This window comes from Engystomops pustulosus, chromosome 2 (assembly GCF_040894005.1).
Source record: "Engystomops pustulosus chromosome 2, aEngPut4.maternal, whole genome shotgun sequence".
NCBI lineage: Eukaryota > Metazoa > Chordata > Amphibia > Anura > Leptodactylidae > Engystomops > Engystomops pustulosus.
In genome coordinates this window covers 33,221,810-33,249,763 of record NC_092412.1, presented here as the reverse complement: position 1 = coordinate 33,249,763, position 27,954 = coordinate 33,221,810, and the positions used below count along the sequence as shown (strand labels likewise).

The window sequence follows — 27,954 nt, the reverse complement described above, 5'->3', positions numbered from 1 at the left end:
TGCTCCATTAAACTCTATGGAGCTGATGGAAATTGCCGATCACCGTCTGCTCCAAGGAGATTAATGGAGCAGAATGGTCATGCGCAGCCGTCTGCTCCATTAGTCGACAGAGCAACGAGGGGTCCTACGGAGGTACGTGGGACCTCATCGGTCCCCTAGTTTTTTGCGTATGTTTGTGGGAAAACCCCTTTAAATGGTGCCACCAGAAAGTACAAATTTTCTCACTGATAACTACACTGTAGATGAAAAAATCTAAAATATATGTTTTGTGGAAAGAGAGGAAATAAACATGAAAACGCAAAACCCTGGCCCTGAAAGGGTAAAATAAATATGCTACTTGATCTGCCCTTCAGACTGGAGTTATGTACTATATATATATATATGAGTTATGAGTTATATATATACGAAAGGAGTTGTATATACAACTGATATAAAAATGTTTTTTATAACTTTATTACACCACGAACAAAATCACGTTTCACCTCAGGAAACCTAACAAGTCCCAATGACGTCATGACGTCCCTTCTGAAACGCACGCGCAGCGGAACCCCTAACGTTTGCGTTCCAGATGGTGTCGCCGCGGCCCCGCCCTCTCCCCCAGTGCGCGCTCCCGCGGGTTAGATGCGCAGTGGCGGTGCTGCGTGCTGTGCTCGTGCTGCTGTGCTCGGTACAAGATGAAGTTCCCGGTGGATTCCCGGGGTCGGATGTGGACGGCATTCGTGCTCCTGGCGGCTTGTTGTGTGATTGCTGCGGGCGGTGACCGTAAGTGTGGAGGGGGCGGCACATGTCACTGGAGTTATGCGCTGTCACAGTCATGGGGGCTTGTGTCATGGTGGGGTGTAGTGCGGGGAAGTGCTGATACAAGTCACTGAAAGTAGTGTGACGTAGCAGAGCCGGCCAGGATGGAGTAGTTGTGAGGAGCCGAGATTTGAGGAAGATGCCCTGTAGTGCTATGGATGTGCGTGGTGCCCCAGGAGAGTGCACTGGTGGTGGGACACAGGGGCTGGTATTAGTGATGGGGGAGGCTAATGGTGGAGGTACAAAGGCGGGTATTAGTGGTTGGAGAGGGTACAGGTGGTGGTGGTGGCAGCGGCACGGGGTTGGGTATGTAGTGATTGGTGGTGGCATGGGGACAGGTCTTAAGTTTTTGGAGAGGGTGTTGGTGGCGGCACGTGGATAAGTTTACAGTGGTTGGTGGCGGCACAGGGTTAGGTATTTTGTGGTTGGTGATCACATCAGGGCAGGTATTAGTGTTTGGAGAATGTGGTGCTGGTGGCAGCGGCACGGGGATGGGTATTAATCTTTGGTGGTGGCACTTGGGAAGATAGAGGGTATTTGTTAGTGGCTGGCACGGGAGCGGGTATGCGTGGCTGGCGGCAGTAAGTTGTGATGGTTGGGCAGTTGTCAGTGATGGGGGAGGATATTAGTGGTGGCACACGGTTGGGTTATCACTGGCAGGTTCTGGTGTGGCAGTGTTGTGGTGGCACAGGCACATCCTGTAATGGGGTAGATTTCTGTAGTGGTAGCACTGCAGGGGGCGCCACTTGTTCGCTGTGTCATGATCACACACACAATGTTATGGACATCTTGTTGCTGGGGCTCCGCCATGTGCGTTGTGGCTGTATACATTGTAGCAACAAATGACATTGTTACACATAAAGCTGGTTCTGAAAGATCTAAACTGCTCTCTGATTGGTTACTTTGTGCTTCATGTTGCCGCTCTTAGCCTCTATGTATATGAGGTCCGGGAGGTCACATCTCCACCTCAGGGTCTATAACAGAAGGGAGGACCCCGGGAGGAATGTGTGAGGTTTCTTGTCACTTCCTGAGCCGCAGGATAAGACAAGACAAGGCCTGAGGGGAAAATGGAGAAAGGAAATGGCCCCCCTCTCTAAAATCTCCCTGCAAAACCGCTAGTGAATTTCCTTCTATGTGATGTGTATGCTGGGCCTGACCACATTGTATCCCTTTCCTGCCCACAATGTAAGATGTCTGAGTGCAGAATCTCTTTATTACAATCGTATATCTTCTACGCAGTGTTATTTGGGTCAATTTCTTGCATGTTAAGCAATTTTGTTGGGATCTGCTTTGTAACCTTTATACCCAACAATATTTTTACGTATCCAGTACAAAAGACTCCCACATCCGGCTGCAGGGGTCTGCCATGGGTTATGGTTTATATAAGGTGCCTGTAGGTGGCGCTCTCTGCAGTGCCATATTTCACCTATAGCAGTGATGGCAAACCTTTCAGATACAGAGTGCCCAAACTATAACCGAAACCCACTTTTATGTTGCAAAGTGCCAACATGACAATGTGAGCAGTAACCTCTGATCTCGGCTGTATCACAAGTTTACTGAGGACACCAACACAATAGAAAGCAGGAGACATTTAGATTGTAACTTCCCTCCAGGTTCCCCTAAAGAGGAAGAATCAGTGTACCCAAAGCAGGAGCTCCAACGATAATCCATCTCTGTCCACACCTTCTGGCTACTCCTGTAGGTGTCACTTTAAAATCGCAGCTTGGGCTGTCTTGGACTGCAGGAGGAAGCCTTGAGTCCTATCTGGTAAGTTCTTTGCTGGGTGCCCACAGAAAGGGCTCCGAGTGCCACCTCTGGCACCCGTGCCATTGGTTCGCCACCACTTACCTATAGTGTTCATTTGTATGTAGATGTATACCAATCGTACCCAAATGTCCTGAATGGCACCTTAGAGGGAACCTGCCAAATTTTACCCAATTAAACTGCCACCCCCCTCACAATTTGTAGAATTCATTTCTATGAAATCCCTCCCATTTGCCCATTAACAAAAAATCTAATTTAAAGTCATTTTCATTTGAATTAGCAGAGGCAAGTCACTATTTTACCTTAGGTCACTTTTATGTTGAATCATTTTTATTTACAAACATAATACATAACAAGACAATAAACATTGTTTTTACAGAAAACATACTAATGGCATTACTGTATGACAAATAAAGAAAAGTGATCAGGTTGGAAAAGGCCGGGCACATAGAGATGGTGTTTATGGGCGCAAGCCTTTGCGCCGCAGGCCTAGGAGCTTAGGTCACTTTTAGTGGGTCAATTCAGACACTCGTCTTCTGTTTTATGAAACCTGCTGCTGGTGTCATCTTAAAGATAAGAATCTCCTCTTTCAAATCACTACATATTTGTGACTCTGTGATCTACTTCCTTTTACTGCCTGTATATCCAGTTCTGTAGCTCACAGAACCATAAGCCTGATGTAATCTTATAGATAAGATTCTTATCTTTTATTGCCATGATTCTTGGTACTTTACAACGAATTATAGGGACATCTGAAGTGACACTCCCCCCTGTAGCCTCTTAAAAGGTGACTCATCTGAGGAAAAATATGACTCTTCTCTGCTCATTTATACATACAGTTTTTTTTATATATATAAGTAAACAGGCAAGATTTCACGTGAAAGAGAGAACTGACTACAACAAAGCCGAATGTAGTACAAAGGACAGCCACTACCAAAGTTGTGATACTGCGCCTGGTCATAGTGGTGGGGTACCTTTAAATGGCTCACCGGAGAAGGGTGCTGCCCCATTCATCACCCTGAGCTGACCGCAGCCATTTACATCTATGCCTTAGTCTCTTTGTCCCTTAGAAAGTTAAAGGAGTTTATTTATATGTCATTATCCATATATTCATTACATGACAACTATATATGACTAGTGGGGGTCACGTCATGATCACTGGGGTCTCCTGCTCTCTATGGAGAACTGCTGTAACCCTACAGTGTACCATGTAGCTGTCTCTTTCTTTATTTACCTGGTTACTGATAGGTTTTTTGGACTTTTACCTCCTCTTGTTATTGACAGAACCCTCCAGTCACTCTGTATACATTGCTGCTTTTGTTGTCCGCTTGTTTATGTTGTGTACTGGTCGGAGCTGGGGCGCCATGTCATGGGTGAAATCTGGAAGAAGTGCGGGTTGTGATCTGCAAGAACTTGTAGGATCTAGGGCAGTGATGGTGAACCTTTTAGAGATCGAGTGCCCAAAGTGAGACTCAAAAACCACTAGCTTTTCCCAAAGTGCCAACACAGCAATTTAGGCAATAACAAACGTATTGCTACCAGAATCTTTGAGCTCCAATGCGACACCTTTTCACTCTTTGGACAGGACCAAGCAGCACAGGATGGGTCACTTTACAATAGCAGGGCACTACTTGGACTACCTGAGACTGCAGGAAGATGCCATGTCTGGCAAACTCTGTGCCTAGGAGACAGCCTGTGTGCCCACAGAGATGCCTCCGAGTGCCATCTCTGGCACCAGTGCCATAGGTTCGCCACCACTGATCTAGGGGATAAGGAACTTCTCAACGCTCATATTTATTATGCAAATTTAATGTTCAGAGAGTTATTGCACCCTCCAGTACCCAGACAAAGCTAATGCATTGCAGATTTGGACTTAACTAAGTGGATTTTGAATCTCTTTTAAACTTTTTCGACACTTTGATGACTTGTAAAGTGTTGGGCGCATGTATTTTTAGTTTACACCAGAAAAATGTACTAAAACTTAGGTAGAATTACTTTGGATGCAACTTTGGTCATGGCCCATTTGTTTGATGCCGCACCCATTCCATGATCACAATGCCTCTTTAAGGACCCTTAAACACTAGTAAGCTTGATGTGTCCAACTTACACCGCGTGCTGGACCGTCTGGCCCGAAGGCTGAAAAGCAGAACTGAACTCAGCATATAAGTTCTGTTTCTGATATCCACAATCAGGCCAGTCTATCCAGCCCGAACATGCTGCAAGTGTGTAAGGGGCCTTATTGTTATAAACATTTATTGTCATCTCTGCCCCTCCATTACAAGGTCACAGGCAGTCCCCGGGTTACGTACAAGATAGGTTCTGTAGGTTTGTTCTTAAGTTGAATTTGTATGTAAATCGGAACTGTATATTTTATCATTGTAACCCCAGACAAAATTTTTTTGGTCTCAGTAACAATTGCATTTTAAGAATGTTGGATTGTCATAAGAACCAGGATAAACAATAAAGCTTAATTGTTGATACACTTGATAACTGTAACAGATGATTATTGTAGCCTAGGACTAAAGTACCAACATCCAGAGGTTTGTTTGTAACTAGGGTCATATGTAAGTCAGGTGTTCTTAAGTAGGGGACCGCCTGTAAAGACATTTTGTGCCATAAAGCAGCATACACAGTCTTGGTCTACATTCAGACGATGTATGCGGTACGGCGGGCATACATCGGCACCAGGGAAAGGAGGAGGGAGTCAGCGTTGCTCACCCCGCCCCTCTCCATAGTACTATATGGCACACAGCGACATATTCCGGGTAAAGATAGGACATGCCCTTTCTTTCTCCCAGCTACGGAACGGTACGGTGCTGCACTGCTATCGTATGGCACCGTGGGCCTATTGCCATGTATGAGGGTATATGGGGGTATGCAGTATATACGTCCCCCATACATTCGTGTGACTGTAGCCTTGCTCTACAAGCTACAGGCAAGATAAGATATCGGGGAAGGAGGCATGTAGCAGAGCTGACTTTGTGTGTTATATCTGAGTAAGCCATTGTGTGTTATATCCATCTCATGGATCTGATCTGTCTCGACTTTCTTTTTCTATGTGTCAGATACTAGTGAATGTTAAGAAGCTAAATAAAAGTGTATATAAACCTGGACCATGATAATCTAAGCACATTGTCAGCACACACTATCTCATAGCACAGATCATGACGTGCCGTCTCGCGTCGTCTCTGGAATATTACACTGACCATCACGGAGTGATAGGAGCTAATACAACAATAACAACTGATTAAAAATGTCTAGTAAAGTGGTTAAAAATGATCTTTATTGTGTAAACATCACTAGGGGATTGAAACTTGCAAACTTTCTTTCATGGGAAAACCCCATTAAAGGCAAAGTCTCCATAAGGAGAAGTCATACTTTGAGTATTGATCAGCCCATGGGAATGGACCCCTATTTGATTTAGGATGATGCAGGAATACTGAACACTGTGGTTTTTGGTTACTTGGGTCATTGTCCCTTTAACCACATGCGCAGCATCTGCACTTCCTCCTCAGTCTCCGTCACCCAGGCATGTAAATGACTTTGTTTGAGCGCTTATCTAGTAGCTGGTAAACATGTCCAGATGAAGTCCCAATCTTTGTAGATATGACATGAGGCAGGATAGATACTGCGCTGCCGTTCTCACAGCCCTCGGATCACCTTGTTATGGATGTTATTACTCACACGGAGATTAATCCTCTCTCCTTCACTCACCTGACGGGTTTATTGGCCGGGGCTTCCCGTATACAGGTGATATATATCCCCGCCGTGTGACTCTTGTTACATTCCTGGTACAGTATTAACCAGTAATGTGACTGGAGGGAGATTACAGCTTCAGTTAGTTTCTGTTTTCAAGATCTCTGCTTGCTGTCTTTCAGTAGTTACATCTATAAGTTACTCCCAGGGTAGACAATGCGCTGCTTTGTGCATTGACTGTAATGTTCACTAACTTTTTAAAACTTTTTTTGAATAAGGTTACTTAGTCACGGGCCACAAACGTCGTATCCGTGGATTGTTTGTGGTCAGTAGAAAAAAATGCCAAAATTCACGGGCACTTGCTTTAAAATTTGGGTTGCCCATAGAAGTACATGGGGTCCTTGTGCTATTGGCTGACACAAGGGAAACTTTGTAGTACAAGTGAATAAAAGAAACTTTGTAAAACAATATCTTAGCTGAGAAAACACTTTTCTCTAGTTAAAGGGGTTGGCCAGGAATGAAACCATTTTTATACACGGCTGCGTGTGAGACGGTAAAAATAACAAAGAGCTTATTCTCACCATTGGGGTTCGGCTTCTCCCACTGTCCATTTATAGAGGACAATGCTCCCGTCGCGACCACCGCCACGCGTCTGCTAATGCATTAGTGTATAGAAGGACGGTGGTGTCAGACCATAGGTTCCTATGGCAATCAGGGGCCCTTCTCTATGGGTGTGCGAGCCGTTGCCCTAAGATGAGCAGCTTCTGCTTTGGGTCCCATGATTGTACCTGGTCATAGCGCCCCGAACGGGGAAGCTACAATGATGATCCAAATCCCCCCCCCCCCCGTTGAAAACTGCAGGGAGTATTATACAGGGAAGTATATACTATATGTACACAATACAGTGGAAATTATATACTAATACATGTATACAGGTAGGTACCGGTATATATTTTTAATATACATTATACATGGAAATATATACCAGATGTACATGATACAAGGGTTCTTTTATACTACATATACACATTTATGGATAGTTATATAGTATATTATATAGTATATAACACCTTTTGTATCTTGTATATATGTAATGTATATCCAAAGTATTTACCTCCCTGTATATGTGTGTACAGTATATACTATGTATTACAAGATTCAAAGGTGGTTATAAATACTAAATACACACATATATAGCGGAGGTATATACTATATATACATGATACAATCTCAATAAATATATTATATAACTCCATTTGTGTCTTGTGTGTATATGTAGTATATACCTCTGCTATATGTGCATTTAGTCTACAAACCCCTTTGTATCTTTTTATATATATATATATATATATATATATATATATATATATATATTACACACTCACTCACTCACTCACTCACTTTGGGCACAGGTGCCAGAGGTGGCACTCGGAGCCTTCTCTGTGGGCACCCAGACCATCACCAGAGAGGACTCTAGGTATCTTCCTGCAGTCCCAGGACTTGCTGTGCACAGAGCTATTTTTTTTTTTTTTATTTAACTGAATTTTTTATTATTTTTCAAACATGTAAGGTACAAATTTTACTTGAACACAATACATCCACCGGGTCTCCGGTGTGCAGACATTGTTAATATTACAATCTTCAGTAATAAAAACGTATATTTTATATAGAAAGTACGTGTTCTGTAAGTCATATATATTTAATCCCTTCTAACCATTATATATGGCAAGGACCGCAACCATAAACAGTATACCAACATTAGTAACCTCGATTCACGACAATAGACACAAACATTAGGAAGGGGATGGGAGGTAAGGGGGGGGGGGGGTGGTAGCTCCCAATATCTGATCCAACGGATTCCTGTTCCCCTTGCATCTCCACTGTTACGCTATGGAGATAATGCCCAATATTCGTCCCATGGGTTCCACACTTTTATGAAAAGATCTGACTGGTTGTTCATTGAAGCTGTCATTTCTCAGAGCTATTTTAAAGTGACAGCTCTACCTGGGACTACTGGAGGAGTGGGAAGTGTGGACAGATCTGGATTATCATTGTAGCTCCTGCTCCGGCCCTGACAATTGTTCCTGTTTATGGGACCCTGGAGGGAAGCTACAATGATTATCCAAATTTCTCCTATTTTCTGCTTTATTGGTGTCCTCAGGTGCTGCTATCAATGAAAACTGTGACAGAGAAGCGAGTATAAATCACAAATTAAATTTCTGTGTTGGCACTTTGCGATAAATAAGTGGGACTTGGTTGTAGTTTGGGCACTTTGTCTCTAAAAGGTTCGCTATCGCTGCTATATACACATGATACACTGGGGGTTATATACTAAATATACACACATACGTATAGGTATATACTATATACACATGATACAATGGGGGCTATATACTAAATATACACACATACGGATAGGTATATATATGATACACTGGGGGTTATATACTAAATATACACTCATACGTATAGGTATATACTATATACACATGATACAATGGGGGCTATATACTAAATATACACACATACGTATAGGTATATACTATATACACATGATACAATAGGGGCTATATACTAAATATACACACATACGGATAGGTATATATAAGATACACTGGGGGTTATATACTAAATATACACTCATACGTATAGGTATATACTATATACACATGATACAATGGGGGCTATATACACACTGACCATAGATCTGAGCATATAATGCAGTGCTGGTTATGGTCCCTGGAGATCTATGTCACTATAAATCGTGCTGTGTCTTGGGTCACACAGCAGTATATTACGTTTATGTGCATATATCAGCTGTCAGTGTTTTACTTGGTTTGGTGTTTGTTCTGTTGCTTGCACGAGGATTATATCATTTTTGTTGTGCAGTCACACTTTTCTTATTTCCTTCCCATCTTCTGATGCAGCGCGGCTTTGATTTGTCCGTCTTACATGTGATACTCTGTTTCCTCTCTGTGCCTCAGACTTGTACACAGCTCAGCAGTATAAAAACCAGATTTGGACCAACTTTTTAGTACAAGTTGTATTTTGCCCGTCTCTTATCTGATATGTGAAGGGGCTTTCTAAAATTCAACGCAATAATTATTCCCAGGAACCCCCTTTATAGGAAATTTACAGTCAATGGTAAATTCCTTAATCTATAACTCCACTTGCTACCAAAAAAAAAGTAAATATTTATTAAAATGGTATTTTAGGATAGTGGATTAGACCGGATCCTGCTCATAATGTTGCAGGTTATCACAATCAGTCTGGGGTCCTGTGCAGTGAATACATTTATTCTAAAGGCAAATAACTGAACCGATACATTGTAGCAAATTCTCTTAATCTTTGTTTCATACAAAGAAAATAAATTCTAGCTGGGAGCCTCTGGCCTGGCACCCTGTTCTCACAGTCTGGTGACAATGGAAGCTATAACCCCACATCTCTGTGCTGGAATTGTCAGCCATGTGAGAAGTGCTTAGGATGCAAGTTCGGGCAGGTCTAGTCACATGGGGTGGGGGGGGGTATATACTGTTTTCTTTGGCTCAGACATTGTCACAGTCCAGGAGATCTGGCTGCGATCCTCTTCATATCACCCACAATTGGGGGGGGGGGGGGGGATTGCTGAGACAAGGGCCTGACCGTACTGGGAGACCATGAACACTGATGTGAGCTCCTAACAATGATGAGCTATTCTAGGCATCTCGACTGTGGAGGGAGGAAACTAGAGGACGGGATAACACATCTCCATGTGTCCTGTACAACATGTGCATGTGTTAGTGTGGGGATGTTATACCCCTCTGTGATTCAGTACAGGGACTGCATAGTGGTCCTGAAAGGTGATCTCTTTATCTCCCCCTAGTGGTGACCGTCTAAATACAAAATGTTCTCTTCAGTGTAGATCTATGCATGAAAAGAACTGTATCTGAAACATGTAAGCTTGTATTGCTGTAAGTTGTGGTAAGAAATCGGCAAATAATTTTGTGGACATATATTCATCTGCTCCTTCAGGGCTATCTAGGATTTAAATGGCGACCACAACAAGTCCCAATCAATATTAGATATATGTCGGAGCTACCATGAGCAATATTTTAAGACTTTAACAATGTTGACCCATTCTTAGGAAAGGTAATCGGTATCAACATTATTAACTTTATTCACCAACATTATGGGTCAATATTATAAAAATGTATCTTAAAATCTTGCTTTCGGTTCTCTTGCCAAGTGGTGGTTCTCCATCTTTAGTAAAGTGAACTCTGAGATAATTGTGGAGAATATCAATGTCTAACAATATAATATCTTCTCTTCTTTTATAGCACCTGCGAGCACCGCTGCTCCGGTGACAAGTAAGGTCGCAACAACCGTCAACACCACATCAGCTGCCCCGACAGAAAAGCAGAACCTCACTTCGGCTACAATCCCCGTGACCACCAACTCCACCAATACCACTAGTCCAAAGCCAGCGACGTCCCCCACTCCTACCACAGCCTCCACTGCTCCAACCACAAAAGGTAACCCCCTGGAAGGAGGATGGGGATGAACAAGGGTACGTTACAGGGATCTGCTTAGTTGGGTACAATAAAAACTTATACCCATTCTCAAACTACCTAATTATAGGCATCTTCCATATTCCGTGGGCCGGCGTATATAAAAAAAAAAAAAAAACAAAACTTGGTATGTTCGGTTTAGGTCCTGTATCCAAGTTCGGGGGGGGGATGGGGATCACTTCATCCAGTGAGTGGCCTCCTCGGACAAAGGGGACAACATCGGAGTGACAGCCGGTATCTGAAGAGGCCAGTCATTGGATGTAACTGGTCCCTTTATCCCCTGCAAAATGTTTGGTTGGGTCCAGAAGTTTTGGCACAACACTGTAATAGGGTAATCACAGGCCATAGACCTGTAATCGATATACTCATCTATTTGGGGACTAATATAGAACGTCCCAGGGGAACCTGTATGTTACCTATTGTTTGACCCCAGAGGTGTCTGGAGGTTACTTCCTGGACCGGCCTGGTTATATGGTCACCTCTCACGTGTCTGGTCATCTTATGTGCTATGTGCATTTCCTTCATCTTTCTCTGCTTTGTATCCTGAGATTTCCACTATCTGCAGTCTCTTACATCACGGTGCTGTGCGTATGTTTTGTGTATTGCATCAGATACATTTTTGTTTTCACCTACAACACAGTGTAGCATGTTTGTAGCGAGCCCTAGAGGTAGATGAGTACATGCGGCCGGCAGGGTTCAGATGTAACCGGATCCATCTGGACACATTATCTTTCCATGACCTCCTGCAAAGATTCCAGAGGGTTTATTCAGATTGTAAAAAAAAACAAATAAAAAGGCACAATTTTGTCTTTCTTGATATGACTTCTATAAAAGTAGTGGTATCTATATAATGTAGTGACCTCCGCTCTATATCTTTCTGTATTTTATAGCCAGATATGAAAGCAGGGGAAAGTGTATGGAGGCCAGGCCCCTGCACTCCTAATTTCCATATGTTACAGCCTCATGGAGAAATTTGCATTAATCTAGGTGCAGTCGACCCAATTCCATTTTGTGATGAATATTATTTCAATCAAATACATGCAAAACTAAATGAGTCATCGAGCTATATGATGAACATAAAAGGGAACTTGTTCTCAGAAGCTGTCACCTTCCTGTTCTGTATTCTAGGAGATATATTATAGAGCAGGAGGAACTGAGCAGATTGTACACAGTATCCTTCCTACAGACAGTGTGTTATAGAGCAGGAGGAGCTGAGCAGATTATACATACTGTCTTATCTGCAGGCAGCATGTTATAGAGCAGGAGGAGCTGAGAAGATTGTACATAGTGTCCTATCTACAGGCAGCATGTTATAGAGCAGGAGGAGCTGAGAAGATTGTACATAGTGTCCTATCTGCAGGCAGCATGTTATAGAGCAGGAGGAGCTGAGCAGATTGTACATAGTGTGCTATGTGCATGTAGCATGTTTTAGAGCAGGAGGGGCAGAGCAGATTGTACATAGTGTCCTATCTGCAGGAATCATGTTATAGAGCAGGAAGAGCTGAGCAGATTGTACATAGTGTCTTATCTGCAGGCAGCATGTTATAGAACAGGAGGAGCTGAGCAGATTGTACATAGTGTCCTATCTGCAGGGAGCTTGTTGTAGAGCAGAAGAAGCTGAGCAGATTGTATATAGTGTCCTATCTGCAGGTAGCATGTTATAGAGCAGGAGGAGCTGAGCAGATTGTACATAGTGTCCTATCTGCAGGGAGCTTGTTGTAGAGCAGGAGGAACAGAACAGATTGTACATAGTGTCCTATCTGCAGGGAGCTTGTTGTAGAGCAGGAGGAGCTGAACGGATAATTAAAAATTTACAAAATATTCACATTCTGCGCAACCGTTTTTTGTAATCTTTAGTTTATGCTTTGGGTCAAGCATTTTGTGGAATCTGCTGCATCTCCTTAATTTAATCTGCACCATAAAAACGAACCATGGTGTGCATATGTTTCTGCTGCAGATCTGCAACGGTTCAGTACCTTGTACTCCCTTAGCCAGCGCTCTATTAGTAATCCGGTGCGGGTGGTCTGCATCACTTGTATCTTCATGCTTTGTAGTATCTCTATAGGGATCCATAGGCCTATCATAACCACTACATATGGCCAGGGGATCCTCGTACAATATGTTGCTGAGAAGTGTACGCTGTGGGTTTTGTGGGTGTGTGTTATTTGGAATATGTGGTGTTATTTTTACACGTGATGACATGCAGTCTATGTTCTGTGTTCTGCACATGCTTCATAACGGACCTGACCACACAGTCATTACCAAGGTAAGTGCGGCCACTACAGACCGTACCCATTCACCTCCATCATACAAAAAGGCCTTGTCACTCAGAAATCAGTATTTTAAAAAATCTGATTCTGAAAATTATTGTAGTATAGCATAGTGCCTGTGCAGATGTAGTAGAGCCCAGCTAGGATTTGGCACTGTTTACCTCCAGATTTGTCATAAGTATCATCACTGCTCAACAAGGACCTCTCATCACAAACACCGGTACCAGAATCAATACACAAACCAGTTCAGTCAGGGTACGGACACGCCCCATTAACCAAAATAATGTTCTATGTATTCATGAGGGGGCCAGAGTACCCAGAAGAATTGTTCTTTTATAACCCAGGTATTGGCTAGTAGAGAGGGGTGATCTGTCCTCTATAAACCAGCAGTATATACACCATACAGGTTCTGGGGCAGCCCAAAATATAAAGCAGTCATGGGATTGTTGCACCTGGATGTCTCATCTTATGTTTCCTTGTCGTCTTGTGATGTATAACATTATTTTACATTTCTCCATTGTGTTAACATAAATGTTTTTTGTTTAGATTTTTTTTGGGGGGATTGCCATTATTTTTCCGACTGCGGGTCCTGATACGTTGTGTTTTATATTCCAGCCATAGACCTTTTCTATAGACCTGTAATACACAGCAGGTGTATTGCCCAGGACTATGTAGCCTCTATGATGTGTAATACTCTTATAGAAGTAAGATGCTCCTAGTACTTATTCATGACCTACAGGCTAGGACTGGGGTGGGATATGACTTTCATTGGAACTGTTTTGGGTTTATATATGACTTCTCTTTTGTTTGTATTTTTAGGATCTCCTGTGACAAGTGGTTCCACCACTCCAACTGTGACCACTAAAGCTTCAGTGAAGACCACATCTGCAGCCGTCACCTCCTCCCGACCTGCCACCAGTAAGTATTTCCATACAAGACATCACTGTTATTTGCCAAAATAGTCTGCTCCTTGGCTCATTCCTCTTTGTGTAACGGCAGGGACCTTCAGTGATCTGCACTTTCTGAGAGTTGGGTAGTCGGTAATTGGGTCTACTGCTGTGGAAGACCCTCGGTGATCTGTGCTACACGATTGTTGACCTCCAGAATGGTTACCACTTTCAAGGGCTCATTCATAAATCAATGTTTGATGTTTTCCATCAGTGATTGTGAGCCAACACCAGATTTGGACACAGCGCATAGAAAAGACCTTATTCTTATGCGATGGTTGTGTGTCTGCACACGCGTCGATGATCATAGGAAAAAATGTCGGGAAGGGGCAGGAATAAGACCTCCTCTGAGTTTTGCAACTTTGGCAGTCTGCTCACAGACAGGGCTGTGCGAGCCACAGCCTTGTCTATGAACCCAAGAAATATCCCATAAATAAATCTATCTGAAACGGTGGCTAGCACACATCCCAATACAGCGTTAGTGTCCAGGAAACAGTTGTGCTTGGTCTGTGTAATATGGATCATACGTTGGCCTTATTTCTGAGACTGAACACTACACAGTAAGAAGAATATTGAATCGCCTTGAATCCGGATTTGGTGGAAGACTCTACACATGGAACACTGGAACACCTGCAAGATACCACCACTTTATTTTCTAAGCAATAAGACACTGTGCAACACAGAGTAACAAGTGCTCCATACAATTCCTACTTGTTAAAGGAACACTCCAGTCAAATCTAATTCATTGAATAATACATGGTACAGGGCATGAAGGGAGGAGCAGGACTCATGGTCATTGTATTGATAGAATCTAGAGTCCTGCTCCTCCCTTCAGTTCCTGCACAAAGTGTAATTCACTGAATCGGCTGTGATTGGAGTGTTCCTTTAAGAATGTCAAGAGACCTGAATTGTCCTCTTCACAGTCAGCTTTAAAGTTTGGAGGAAAATCTGTCAAGTAGGTGCTGCATTACTGCTGTCACATGGGAATTTGCATTGCGTTGGTCTCCAGTTCAGCAGCTTGTCTGTGTAATACTGTACAGGACCTAGCCAGTCCTCCTAGGATAGATCCAAGAAATTGACCCTTAAATTGGAAAATCTAGTTTGCTTATTTTCATTTTATTAGTATAGATATATGTTGGTATGAGCGTGGCAACAAAAAGTTGACTTTTCTGATCATAGGAAGACTTTTGAGAATAGGTGACAATGTACCTCAGTAAAATATCATAGGTAAGATGCAGAGGTCAATATTTGTAGCCTAGTTTTTGGGAATGCTGCACAGAGCAACACTGAAGACATATTCTATCACTGGGCTCAGCATCCACAGAGCCATGCGCATCCACATCTTTCCATAACACATGGACACTGTTGAACCTCTGAGGGTCCGCTCTGCACCACCATCTACAGGATTTGCACTGAATATGTTCTCTAATTGTCTCCCTGTTGGGTATTTCCACAGCTTCTGTGGCCTCCGCTTTACAGATGAAATCTGGATTTGACGTGGGCAGTTTCATCGGAGGCATTGTGCTGACACTCGGCCTCTTGGCTGCCGTCTATTTTGGGTGCAGATTTTATAACACAAGAAGAGGCGTTCGCTACCGCACCATGTAAGTAGATGAGTATTTTTGTATTTTATGATATCATAATATGACACTCTATCACAATAATAGTTACTCTTTATTTATATAATTCCAGTATATTCAGGGGAGTCCCCAACCATACAGAGAACCTGAGTATAAGCCAAGGCACCTAATTTTACTGCAAAAAAAATTGGGAAAACTTATTAACTCCAGTATAAGCCTAGTCTGGGAAATAGATTGGTCACAGCCACCCGCCGCTCGCTCGGTGCCCCGCAGCTCTTGGCTTCCTGTGTAGCAGCTTGGGTCCGTCTATAACGCAGCTGTGTCGCCACCTGATGACTTAGTGTGAACACGGGCAGAGTGCATTGACCCGTTTCTACCAGAGCTGCCACACAGGAAGCAAAGAGAGAAGAGGAACTGCTGGGAGAAGAGGAGGTATGTACAAAGGTGTATATTTTTTTTTGGTTTGTTTTTCTTTTTGTTATTCTCAAGTGTAAGAAGATTGGGGCTTTTGCAGCACAAATAGTGCTGAAAAAAATTCTAATAATTCTTTATATAGCGCACACAGATTACGCAGCGCTGCACAAAGCATGTCAAATTGGTCTCTGTCCCCATGGGGCTCACAATCTAAACAGCCTACCAGTATGTTTTGGAGTGTGGGAGGAAACCGGAGTGGCCGGAGGAAACCCACTCAAGTATATGCGGTAATTGTTATTGAGGATTCTTTTGAATCAATACATTATTTGTGTTATCAGGTGTGAGGGTGGTGTAGACATCCTCCACAACCACATGAATGCTGGCTGCTGCAAAGACAAACCCGCCGATTGATGTCTGTGTACAAGTTTGTTCTCACCGCTGCCTGATCAGATGTGCATGGAGAGGGTGCGGCTGCAGGGCATGTATGTTGGCTCAAGGAATGAAAAATGAATGGTCATGTCTGGGCCTAGACTATAGCGTAGATTGGATGGACACCACAGTTGATATGGTTTGGGCTTTGTATAGGCTTGTCTATGTGACTTGTACGATTGCTACTGGTTGTATGGAGTGTCGGTTACATTCTAAGTTATAAAGGCCACAGTATTCACACACAAAGGATGACTGCATTACATGTGTAATTGGGGTATATTCCCTAAACATTGCAGATATTTTACTTTGAAGTTTTGGAGGGAAGTCTGCATTGTATAGCAAAAAAATATAGCAGATATCAATGTACAGCCTGACTTAATTTGCTGTGGATTGTCGCCACCGATTGCACATTCTGCAATGCACAAACTTCAGCATTTTTTTTCTTTTATTTTTGGTGGAGAGGATTTCAGGGGCCGTGAAATCTGCTGTATGTGTGGATATACCACTAGACACTACATGTGGGAGGTTTTAACCTCTTGTCCTAAACCAGAGTCCTCTCCATACAGATTGGGTGTATGCTGCATGTTCCAGCTAACACCTACGACTGGTACTGACACAGACCAGGGGTGTTTACCCTTTACATGCTACCGGCAAAGCTGCTGGCAGTATTCAACAGTGTTCAAAAATAATTTTAAAAAATTTTTAAAGTTCAAATCGCCACCCTCCCATAGAACTGATATAAAAATAAATAGAACAGGACGCAGCGATGCCTAACATGTTTACGATTTTTACTAACAATATTTTGTGAACCCTGTAATAGAAAATGGTGATTAAATGTCCGATATGCCACTTTTTTTGGAGTTTTGCATCTCAAAGAAACTAAAATATTAGGTGATCCAAAGGTCTTACAAATTGTATCGATATAAACGCCGTCACGTCCTGCAAAAAATGACACTTTGCACAGCTCCATGCGCCAAAGTATGGAAAAGTTATTCGCGTCAGAATATGGCAAAATGAAGAAATTTGTTGTCGTGCAAAAGGTCTTTTTGTAAAACCTATATCAATTTGCTGACCCATAGAATAAAAGGTTAGGTCATTTTGGGGCGAACAGTGAAAGGCCGGCGCCACACATAGCGCTTTGTCTGTGCTTGCAAACGCAGACAAAGTCGCGCCCACCGGGGCGGGCCTCGGCCCGATAGCATCGGCGTTTCTATGGAAACGCCTGCGATCGGGAACGAGCCGCCGGTTTTTCGGGTTAAATTAACGCAAAACACCGGCGGCTCGTTCCCGATCGCAGGCGTTTCCATAGAAATGCCGATGCGACCGGGCCGAGGCCCACCCTGGTGGGCGCGACTTTGTGTTTGCAAGCGCAGACAAAGCGCTACGTGTGGCGCCGGCCAAAGCTGCAAAAATAGAACCCAAAATAAAATGGTGCACAAAAACATTTTTTTTCATCGAATTCACTGCATTTGGAATTTCTTACCAGCTTCACAGTATAGAGCATGGAAAACACAGCGAATATGAAGTTACAATTTGTTACACATAAAAACAAGCCCTTATAAAGCTCCGTACCCGGAAAACTAAAAAAGGGATTTTTAAAGAAGGGGGGAGCAAAAATTGAAAATAAAAAGGGCATCGAGGGAAGGGGTTAAGATAACATTTCTGTTCACTTAGACTCATTTTGAGTTTAATTAGTATTTTTTGTGTAGTTTGAGTGCGATTTTAATTTTTTTTTCTCAAATATAAATTGTGCTTTGATGACGTTTTCTTCCATTGCCTCCCTTCTGCTTGGACGCCCAGCACCGCACAGAAGACCCGATAGACTACAATTCGATAATTTGCTTATTATTATTTGCTCATCTGGGACTGAGCCTCCAGCGCAGGAGTGAACATGGCCGTAGTGCATCTCCCTGGTGATAAGCTACATGGCAGCTGCTGCCTCCTCACCTGTTCCTGTGTGCAGTCTGATAATAACAGGATGTATAACCCAGTGGGAATGTAATCCTGGATAAGATTATAACCCCTAGTAACGTACTTGTACCCGCCACGTATAACCTGATTCTTGGGTTATATTGGTTTATATTTTTTTTCCTTATGTTTTCCTTATCCATCCTGGATAACCTATTTGCATTTTCCCTGAATCCCCATCAATGGCTCCAAGTCTCCACACGCTTAGAAGGCGGCCTTTAAAGGGGTTGTCCATTTTAAGCACAATCCAGCTAATAATTGATTCTTTGTGTAGTGAAAAGTTGTATAGTTTTTCCATTATACTTTCTGTATCAATTCTTCACGGTTTACAAGATCTCTGCTTGTTGTCTTCTTACTGTCATGCTACAGGAAGCGTCAATGTTTACTTCCTGCAGATAAACACTGATAACACGGTCATGTGATGTCACACAGGTGCACGGCTCATTATAACACGGTGTGATGCTAATGAGCGGTGCACCTGTGTGACATCACATGACCATGGACTGCTGCTTATCTACAATATCAATAATTTGATGCTGTAATGTACTTAAAGTTTACAACCCCATTAATGGGAATGTCTCAGTGAGGAATCTTTTTTTTTTTGTTACTCCCTTGAGATGAGCGGTCGCTGGGTGATGTTACGCTGAGCGCTGTGCTCAGTCTGATGTGAGCTCCTAACATGTATCACACATACCGACTGGGGAGAACTTGCGAGTATTGATGAGGGGGTCCAGTGGTTCATCCATCGATGGCTATTGTGATCATATATGCATGGACACCCCATCCGCATGCCGTAAATATGTTTGTTTAGCAAAGTTATGTTCGCATCTCAGAAATGTTAATGTTTTTTAATTCCCTAAAAAAAAAACTTTTTTTAATAGAGTGAATTCTCAGACTATGTACTGAAATTGTTAAAGGCTTGCACTAGCGGGTGCATATTACTGCTTAGTGTATCTTGTGTGCGCTCTACTTCTCCACCAGCAGAGGGCACCCTAGTCATTGACAAAATTCTGATTCAAAACCAGAAACTTTAGATGAAAATCTACTGCATTTTACGGTTTTTTAAATCGACCAATAGTGTCTTGTACTTATGAGTACGGTTTTCTCCAGAAGCTTTTGATGTGGTTGATGTCATAATTGTACCCACAGGAGTGTATTCATGAGAACTTTAAGCCTTTACTTATTACTTATGTTTTTTTTTTTTTTTTTAACGTTGCGGCTGTACAGGTTTTTTTTTGGTTTTTTTTTAAAACTTGTCTGTTTTCTTTTCAAAATTGCAACTCATGTACTTCTCTGGAAGTTTGTGCGCGCGGCCACAGGTGCACGATGGGGCGCCATTACCCCCAAAAGCCATTGCCAAGCGTAAGAGTACGCTCTCCAATTATCCCCTGCAGACTTAGTGGTCCGGAACAGGCTGCAGTTCTGCAAAGGAGGGAAATATCAGTAGCAGTATTGCAGCGTGTGCCGGGCCGCTCAGCAGGACACGTGATGCAGTGTCCACAAGACTAATAACAAAGTTACTGTATATAAGCCTACCAGAGTATAAGCCGAGGTCCCTAATTTTGGCACAAATAACTGGGAAAGCGTATTGACTCGGGTACAAGCCGTGGGTGGAAAATGCATTGATCACAGCCTCCTTCAGTATTGAAATGCCCCCTGCAGCCCTTTGTCGTATAAAAATATAAACGTACTCGCCTTCTGGTGCTCCAGATGCTCAGCGCAGCTCCTCTTCTTTCTTCTCTCTGCTGTAACATCGGGCAGAAGCGCGTCCATGCTGGACGGCGCACTCTATAATGCTGCACTGTCACTGCTGATGACATCATAGTGTGCGCCGGCAGGCAGAGCACATGGACGCGCCTCTGCCCGATGTTACAGCAGAGAGAAGAAAGAAGAGGAGCCGCGGGGACATGAGCATCGGGAGCACCAGATGGTGAGTACAGTACAGGTATTTGGTGGCATTAGCCACATGTAAGGGGTTCGGGGCAGCGGACAGGGTCACTCATAGTCTGTAGGTTTAACAAAGTCATAGTCTGAGGAGGCGAAGAAAAGGCTTGTGTACCCCTTGTCTACTGCATGGTGTAATGTTACCTTTACTGACACAATTTTCTATTTCAGCACAGAAGATTATATACACCTATGAGTTATATATTTGTATTACTGAATATTTGATACTCCTCTTCCCCTAAAAATAGTAAGAGAAGCATTATTACCCTTCTGCAAAAATTTTAGTGCATCCTCTTGCACAGTACATGTACAGCGCAGAGGTGCAGGTGCTGTATGAAGAGGGCTCACAGGCTGAGCATTCTTCATACAGTGGTCTATTGCAACAAATACCCCCCGATAATACCCGCTATCGGTGCTAGCACCAATCACTGGTATTAGCTCTGCAGATTCTGTTCCGATTGTCGCTCCCCGGATCAACATGGGGGAGTGGCGATTGGTTGCCATGAAAGCCTTGGGTCTTCGTCAGACCAGAGGCTGCATGGCATCTGCAGTTTCGATACAATGAGCCAGTGGCTCATTGTAATAAATACTGTGTAAAAACTCCATCTACTGGATATGATAAGAATGATCAGACCAGGGTTATTGTACTGTAAAGGATCTAAAAAAAATAGTAAAAGAAAATTAAAAACTAAATAGACCTAAAAATTCAAATCACCCCCTTTCCCTAGAACTGATAAAACATAATAAACTGTAAAGATCACAAACAATTTAGGTACTGCTGCGTCTCAGATCCATCAAAATATAAAGATGGTTATTCCCGGCGGTGAACATCACAGGAAATAGTGCACAAATGTCCGAAACGTGACTTTTACACCATTATACATCACAATAAAAAGTGATCAAAAGGTCGCACAGTCCTCAAAATAGTAGCAATGAAAACGTCTGCTCATTTCGCAAAAAATTACACCTCACACAGCTCCGTACACCATAGTACGAAAAAGTTATTGGCGTCAGAAGATGGGGAAAAAATTTTTTTCATACACATTCGTTTTCAATTTTGAAAATGAATTAAAATACCAAATTTTTACAGATTTTATTGTATCACCGTTATCATACGGCACCAAAGAATAAAGTAGAGGTGTTATTTGGCGCGCACAGTGAAAGTTGTAAAAACTGAGTCCACAGGAAAGTGACGCATATGCGGGTTTTTTTTCCCAATTTCACTACATTTGGATTTTTTTTTCCAACTTCCCGTACACGGCATGGAATAATAAATAACGTCACTGAGAGGTAAAATTCCTTAAGGGGTTAATGTTGCCTTCACACTTGTATTTTGTTTACACAATGTTAATGTGTCGTTTTTGCATTGCATTTTGTAAACACCAATGTTAACAGCAATGTAGATGGGCAAATCCTCTCTTCTTTTGCATGTGTGAACGCAGCCTGAGGATCAGGCACAGAAAGACTGTTTTTAGATGTTTCTTGCCGAGGAACAGGCTGCATGTTTGGGTGATACAGGTGCAGGACTGCAGTTTTGTGACCTTCGTCTGAAAGGTGGTTTTCCGGATTTTAACATTGATGGCCAGTCCTTGCCGCTGATTGTCTAGATCATATTGTTCCAGCGTGAAACGCTCTGACCTCGTCAATGACAAGTTGAAGCCTGTGTTGCTGCTTACTGAAAGCAAACATTTAGTACTAAATACATATGCATTTGCAGAATAGTGTACTTCAAATCACATTTTAAGTAAATAATGTGAGCGCGGTCTAATGGCAAGATGCATGGAATACATGGTTGCTATAAACTCTTGAGTTTATCATGTGATGGTCTAGAAGGCATGCTGGGCTTTGCAGTACATATAAAAGGATATTCTTAGGGTGCTGTCACATGATGCGTTCTTGGAACATTCTTGGTGCAATTTTTAAACTCATTGGGTTGGGCTTTGGTTTGGATGCATTTTAAAAAAGTGACTTGTCTGTGTTACTCACACCTCAGCTCTCAGCCCCCACCTTTGTGCCCCTGTATATCTCCTCCCTTCTGCTTCTTCATACAGCTAACAGCATGGTGAGCTTACATCAGTGAGAGTGGGAGGAGCTATAAGGAGCACTAAGGTGGGGGCCAGAGAAGTCACATGTTGTTTTTTGAAATGCATCTAAACCAAAGCCCAACCCCTGTGACTACACAGAGGATTCTGTCATGGTAAGTTATAACACACAATTGTATTGTAATGCAAATGAGAAGGCAGAAAGGCATATATGCACTGCAGGACCCCATGTTGCAAGTATTTACTGTAAACTGTGGGGCTTGGACCTGTTCTGGACCTTCTGCTGCTTCTCGTGTGTCTCTGCAGTTGCTGTTTAGCGTGTCTCGCGTGTCACCAGTTGTGTCTTCTGTAACCTCGGTGGCTGGGGTTCTCATAGATGCATATCTGCTCTCCATGGAAATAGCCGTTATGTAAATGTTATGTCACAATTGTTTCTAGCAAACTGTGTGAGCACATGAGCTCCCTCCCAAGCTGAAGAATCTCCCCTATGAACACTGGTGATGTGTGTAAAGATACATGGTAATCATTACAGCACTTTACAGTCATGACCGATAGTTCACAAGAAATAAAGACCTGCTACAACTTGAAAAGAGCAGAAACAGATGACTTTGTAGTGTCTGTATCCAGTCTGGGCAGGACCTGCATGTGAAAAGTTATTACAGGGATTTTCCAGGTCTTTACATGTAACTTTGCTGTGTAGACTTGGACAGCATTAGCAGGGTGCAGAGACTTTATTGGGGTTTCCACTTTATGCTGGAGGTCCATGTCCATCAGTAGAGTAATTCTGATATAAATATTGGGGCTGAAGTATTAAGCCTGCCGCTTGGGTGGTCAGTGTTAAGGGTTGGGGCAGCTGGTATGTGTACTGCCAGATCCATGAGGGTGCAGCCACACGTTCAGTTTTTCAAATGCTGTTTTTAAAGCCAAAAGCTGCATCTGAAAAACTGAACGTGTGGACGCACCCTTAAGAGGTTTCATCATTCTGGCACAGCACCCACCAACGGAAAAGAAGTCTCCTCCATGCCTTGCAGTTGTAGCTATAAGACTTAACACAGGTTGTAGTAAAATGGGCATCTCCAATGTTCCACTCCCCACCAAAAAGGTAGAAAAGTTGCAATTTCCAGGCTGTGGAGACTTTTTTTTTTTTTTTTTAATGCTGTTTATGGCAAATAACAAGGCATGATACATCGGCCCCAATGTTCTGGGTCAGAGAGAAGTCGGTGTGAGATCAGAGGAGTAGCCTGTTTAATTGTTGAACCTTTTGATAGTATGGTAGTAACATAATGGAACCAGTCACAAGATCCGGTAGGAAGTGCTACAGAAGGTAGCCCCAGCGGGACCTACTCTCATTTTGCAGCAAATCAAAAATCGATTTTAAAGCATCACTTATGGGGGTATAAAAATGACCATTAGTTCATAAAATGTTCGCCTCTCCTTTTTTAAACGTTCTGCAGAACATTATAGCAGCCATAAAGTGGACACACACCATGCGGACAATGCTGCAAGGATGGTCAACCTTCTGTTGCAATATCTTCTTAGTAACTTGTTGTTTTTTTTTGTTTTTTTTTTTCTTTCAGCGATGAACACGAGGCCATCATATAACAGCCCTGCTCACTAATCCTCATCCCAGATCATCTTGCTTCTTTTGAAGATACGATTGTACAAAAAATAAGCTTCAGGTAAACCCTGTGATGGGATCACATTGTACATTGTGTAACCGGATAATAATACTATTTGTTCTCAAAAAGACTCTGATCTGCACTGCACCCGCTGACACCTCATACCTCTGCCCTGGATCCTTGGGACCATGCTACAAGACTGATGCTTTATCATATTTCACTTCTGCACTAAACAATAGACCTGCAGTTACTTCCGCCTTCCAGTGCAACGGAGCACGAAACACCCTCCCCCCCCCCCCCCGCAACGTCCCTTGCCATCAGCTCCTAACTTCTGGTCCAAATTAGGTCATAAATGGCGCTAAGCTTATATGCTTATCTGTTACTGAAGACAAGCAGCAGCTCATTGCATCTCTCAATATAAAGACTTTATTCATTGTGTTATTTTTCTGTCTGTCTGTACTGACTGGGAGGGCACTAGAGAAGAAGGTGGGGATGTCCATTCTGTCTGCACTCACTGGGAGGGCACTAGAGAAGAAGGTGGGGATGTCCATTCCTGATTCTGTGTTGAACTTGCCAAAACGATGTGCAAAAATGTTGGCTGTACAGATATAGTGTGGTTTGTTCCCATTGCAGTACCGCTCAGTGTGAATTTATCCCAAGACAATAAAAACTAGAAGATGACAGGTTTTCTCTTTTTAGATTCCATGTACTTGGGGTTGTCCAGATGCATGAGGTGCCTTTCCAAAATTACGTATATCTACAGGAAAGGGGATAACTTTCTGATTGTTGGGGCTACCAGTGATGGGAACTCCATGGATCACGAGAATAAGGGTCCATTGTGAATAGAGGTGCAGGTTGCACACGCTGCTGGTGCTCCATTTACGGGCGGGAGTAGTTGAGCATGCACTCAACTCAACTTTGTTCCATCAGTGTCATATAAATGGAGCATGTGCTGTTTATTTGGGGTACTATGGACCGCCACTCATGATCTGTGGGGTTTCCTCCACTGGTATCTCTATCAATCAGCAAGCTTATCCCCTAAAAAGTTGTGCCTGGACAAACCCTTTTAAGGGGTTTCCTCAAGTTTTTCTACACCGTAAGGAATAAATTTCGACAGGGAATCCTGTTCCCCATAATGGAGAGGCAGGTCAATCATGTGCCAACTCCGGCATCTCCATAGACAGTAAATGGAGCAGTAGTCGCGTGGTTGGTCTGCCACGTCATGCAGGTGCTGGAATTGGACACCTATTTCCAGCGCTTGGATCTCTAGTGATCCGGAAGCTATTCCCTACCATGTGAAAAGTGAATAATGTTAAACCTTTGGGCACGAAAGTGGAAGAGGATGTTGTGAAATTCTGATTTCCAAACATTGTGTAACATGTTGCAATAAATGATGAAACAAAAACATCACAAATTACAAGTAAGGGATATGAGTCCATTCCATAGGGTCCTCTGTGTCTCAAATCTCATCACATCACTTACACTTATTTGCTTGTACGGCAGGTGCCCATAAGACTAGTGACTGGTTGTGGCCGTCACATGAAGGAGCCACCAACGTGGTAGATCTGTTTTTGAATTTATTTGACCATTTTCTGCATGTGGACATTTTTCGTTAATAGAGCCTTCACCCAGAGAACTGAATTGGTCAACGTATCCGGTGCTTCCCTCGCTAAATGTACCTACCTTATAGGGTTTCTCCTAAAACGGCCACTGACTTCTTCAGGGTAGCTGCCTGTAAGTCTCAGTGACGTCTCCTGCCACTACACTGAACTGGAAAAACGGAGAGTGCGTCTGTGCCGCCGGCTGATTGCCCAAAAACGAGTTTGTTCTGACAACGGTGAGCAGTTCTTGGTTCAATCTGGTAAATCCCACTTGTACAAGGAGAACAGTTTTCAATAAAAAGTTGGGAATGGTCAACGTCACCGACACGCTTCTCCGTTATCCCAGTTTCGGATAATTGCAGGAGACGTCACTAAAGGCTTACACCAACCAACTTGTAGAGGTCTGTGGCCGTATTAGAAAAGACACCAGGTAGGTATTGGCCTAAAGTATAGTTAAATCATGTTTTCTGGGTGCCTTAATATTATAGGACATCCCTTTAAATTTCTATTACTTTTTGTATCTGTTTGTGGAAACAATCGATATGGCTGGCATTACACGGCAGGTAGAGGAGATTGGAGCCGCTGTTCATTCCTGCAGAATGTAGACGAGATCTTTTTTTCTTTTGCTGTATTATAAATGCCCTTTATCCTTTAAACCTTTGTTGTATAATTTGCGACGTGTTCATGGTGAAGGTTATAAGTCATCCGGGACATGTGTGACACATCTGTCCCTGTTATGTGCAGAGCAGGATCTGAGTACATGTCTGTACTTATCTCTGTAGATGCAGATGAAGTGATTGAGCTGTGGGAAGAGTAGATTCATTACAATCTTCCTTACATTCTTATATCCGGTCTTGGAGAATGTTGCTTTCCGCCGCATGAATTTCCTTCCTCCCGCATTATCATCTTCTTATTTGCTCTCCCCCCCGCTTTCGGACACTTCCCTCATAGATTTCCTGCTGCAGGATACAGGTGTATAACATGACACAGCACATTATAATATGTTATGACCACTAGCAGATGAAGAACAATATGTTCTATCCAGACACTGAAACAGCAGGGGATGACTTTGAGATGCATGTTCTCCATCACGCACACCATTGCTCCAGGCACCTCTATCAAAAATCTGAGACCTACATAGACTTGGTAAGGGGAAACATATAGAGCTATGAGTATAATAACATAATTCCTCTATATAACCCACAGCCAGGATATGTATAATGTAAAGTAGACAGTAACCGCAAATCAGAAAATTGTGAGCGCAGCTCTGCAGCTGGATAAAAACATACATATATGAAAAATTCTAAAATCTTACATCGTATAGAGACCGCACAAGGGACAATGTGCAATTTTGTATTCAGATCATCTGCATTTGCTTGATATCTCAGGTTCTGCTGACAGACACTTCCATGATTGTAGCGCTGAGTCATGTCCATAAAAACCTTTAACCTAAAGCCGACGGGGAGAAAAGATTAAGGGTAAAGGGTTGTTTTATTCACCTGTAAATTCTTTTAAATGTGTTTTGCTTTTTCGTTCATTGTTCCACTGGGTCGTGTACAGATTTATACGTATGACCTGCGCTTATGTTACATTACAAAGACTTACAACAACAAAAAAAATCTCTATTTTTAATGTGCCTTTTTGTCTGGCTTTAAAAGAATAAAAAAAGAAAAGCTTTTTTGACTGTATGTTCTGTACAAAAATAAAAAGGATGATTTGCACTATTCTGGCTGATCTGTGTTCTGTCACTTGGTTTATATCCGTTTTGTCGAGGCCTTCTCGGAAAACATGGCTTCCTGTAGGAAGGGGGAGGGGCTTCCTATAAAAAGGGCCTTGTTCCTATATTCAACAGTGTGAAATCTGGTGGTCTCTAGGTCACAGCTCTATTGAGTAATGACAGGCAGTTGATTGTACCTTCCTGTTTCACACAACCTCCCAACCACACAGAATCCGGTGTAACCATATAGTGGACATATTTCATGTGCTGATACATGTAAGCCGGCGTATGATGAAAACCCTGCCCCTCCAGATACATTGGGAGGTACATGCCGCTCCTGGCGTAGAATTGCACTGTTAACTGCAATTCAGGCGTTCACTTTCCACCCAATCCATTGCCGGTTGTACACCCCCCTTCACGCTCACTTGGCCTGGAGGTCTAGTAAATGGCATTTACCATCACTCCATGGCATACCCTGATGGATATCCCCTATTGCAGTGGTGGCGAACCTATGGCATGGGGGTGCCAGAGGTGGCACTCGGAGTGCTCTCTTTGGGCACTTAAGTTACCACCCTAGCACAGAGTTTACCAGACAGGACTCGGGGTGCGTTCACACGT

General features: G+C 42.9%; 1 protein-coding gene across 2 annotated transcripts; it reads left to right on the top strand.

Moving 5' to 3' along the window:
- The first annotated feature begins 563 nt into the window (after positions 1-563).
- Positions 564-27,343, top strand: TMEM123 (transmembrane protein 123). Of its 2 annotated transcripts, XR_011853021.1 has the most exons (6): positions 564-762; positions 10,575-10,769; positions 13,895-13,993; positions 15,479-15,626; positions 23,977-24,504; positions 24,556-27,343. XR_011853021.1 is itself a non-coding variant. In XM_072134199.1 (5 exons), exons 1-5 carry the CDS (start codon positions 675-677, stop codon positions 23,999-24,001), a joined length of 555 nt encoding a protein of 184 aa, XP_071990300.1. In that variant the 5' UTR covers positions 564-674; the 3' UTR covers positions 24,002-27,343. The 2 variants fall into 2 exon arrangements, 1 of the variants encoding a protein (XP_071990300.1); XM_072134199.1 differs by having other exon boundaries at positions 23,977-27,343.
- Positions 27,344-27,954: the final 611 nt, after the last annotated feature.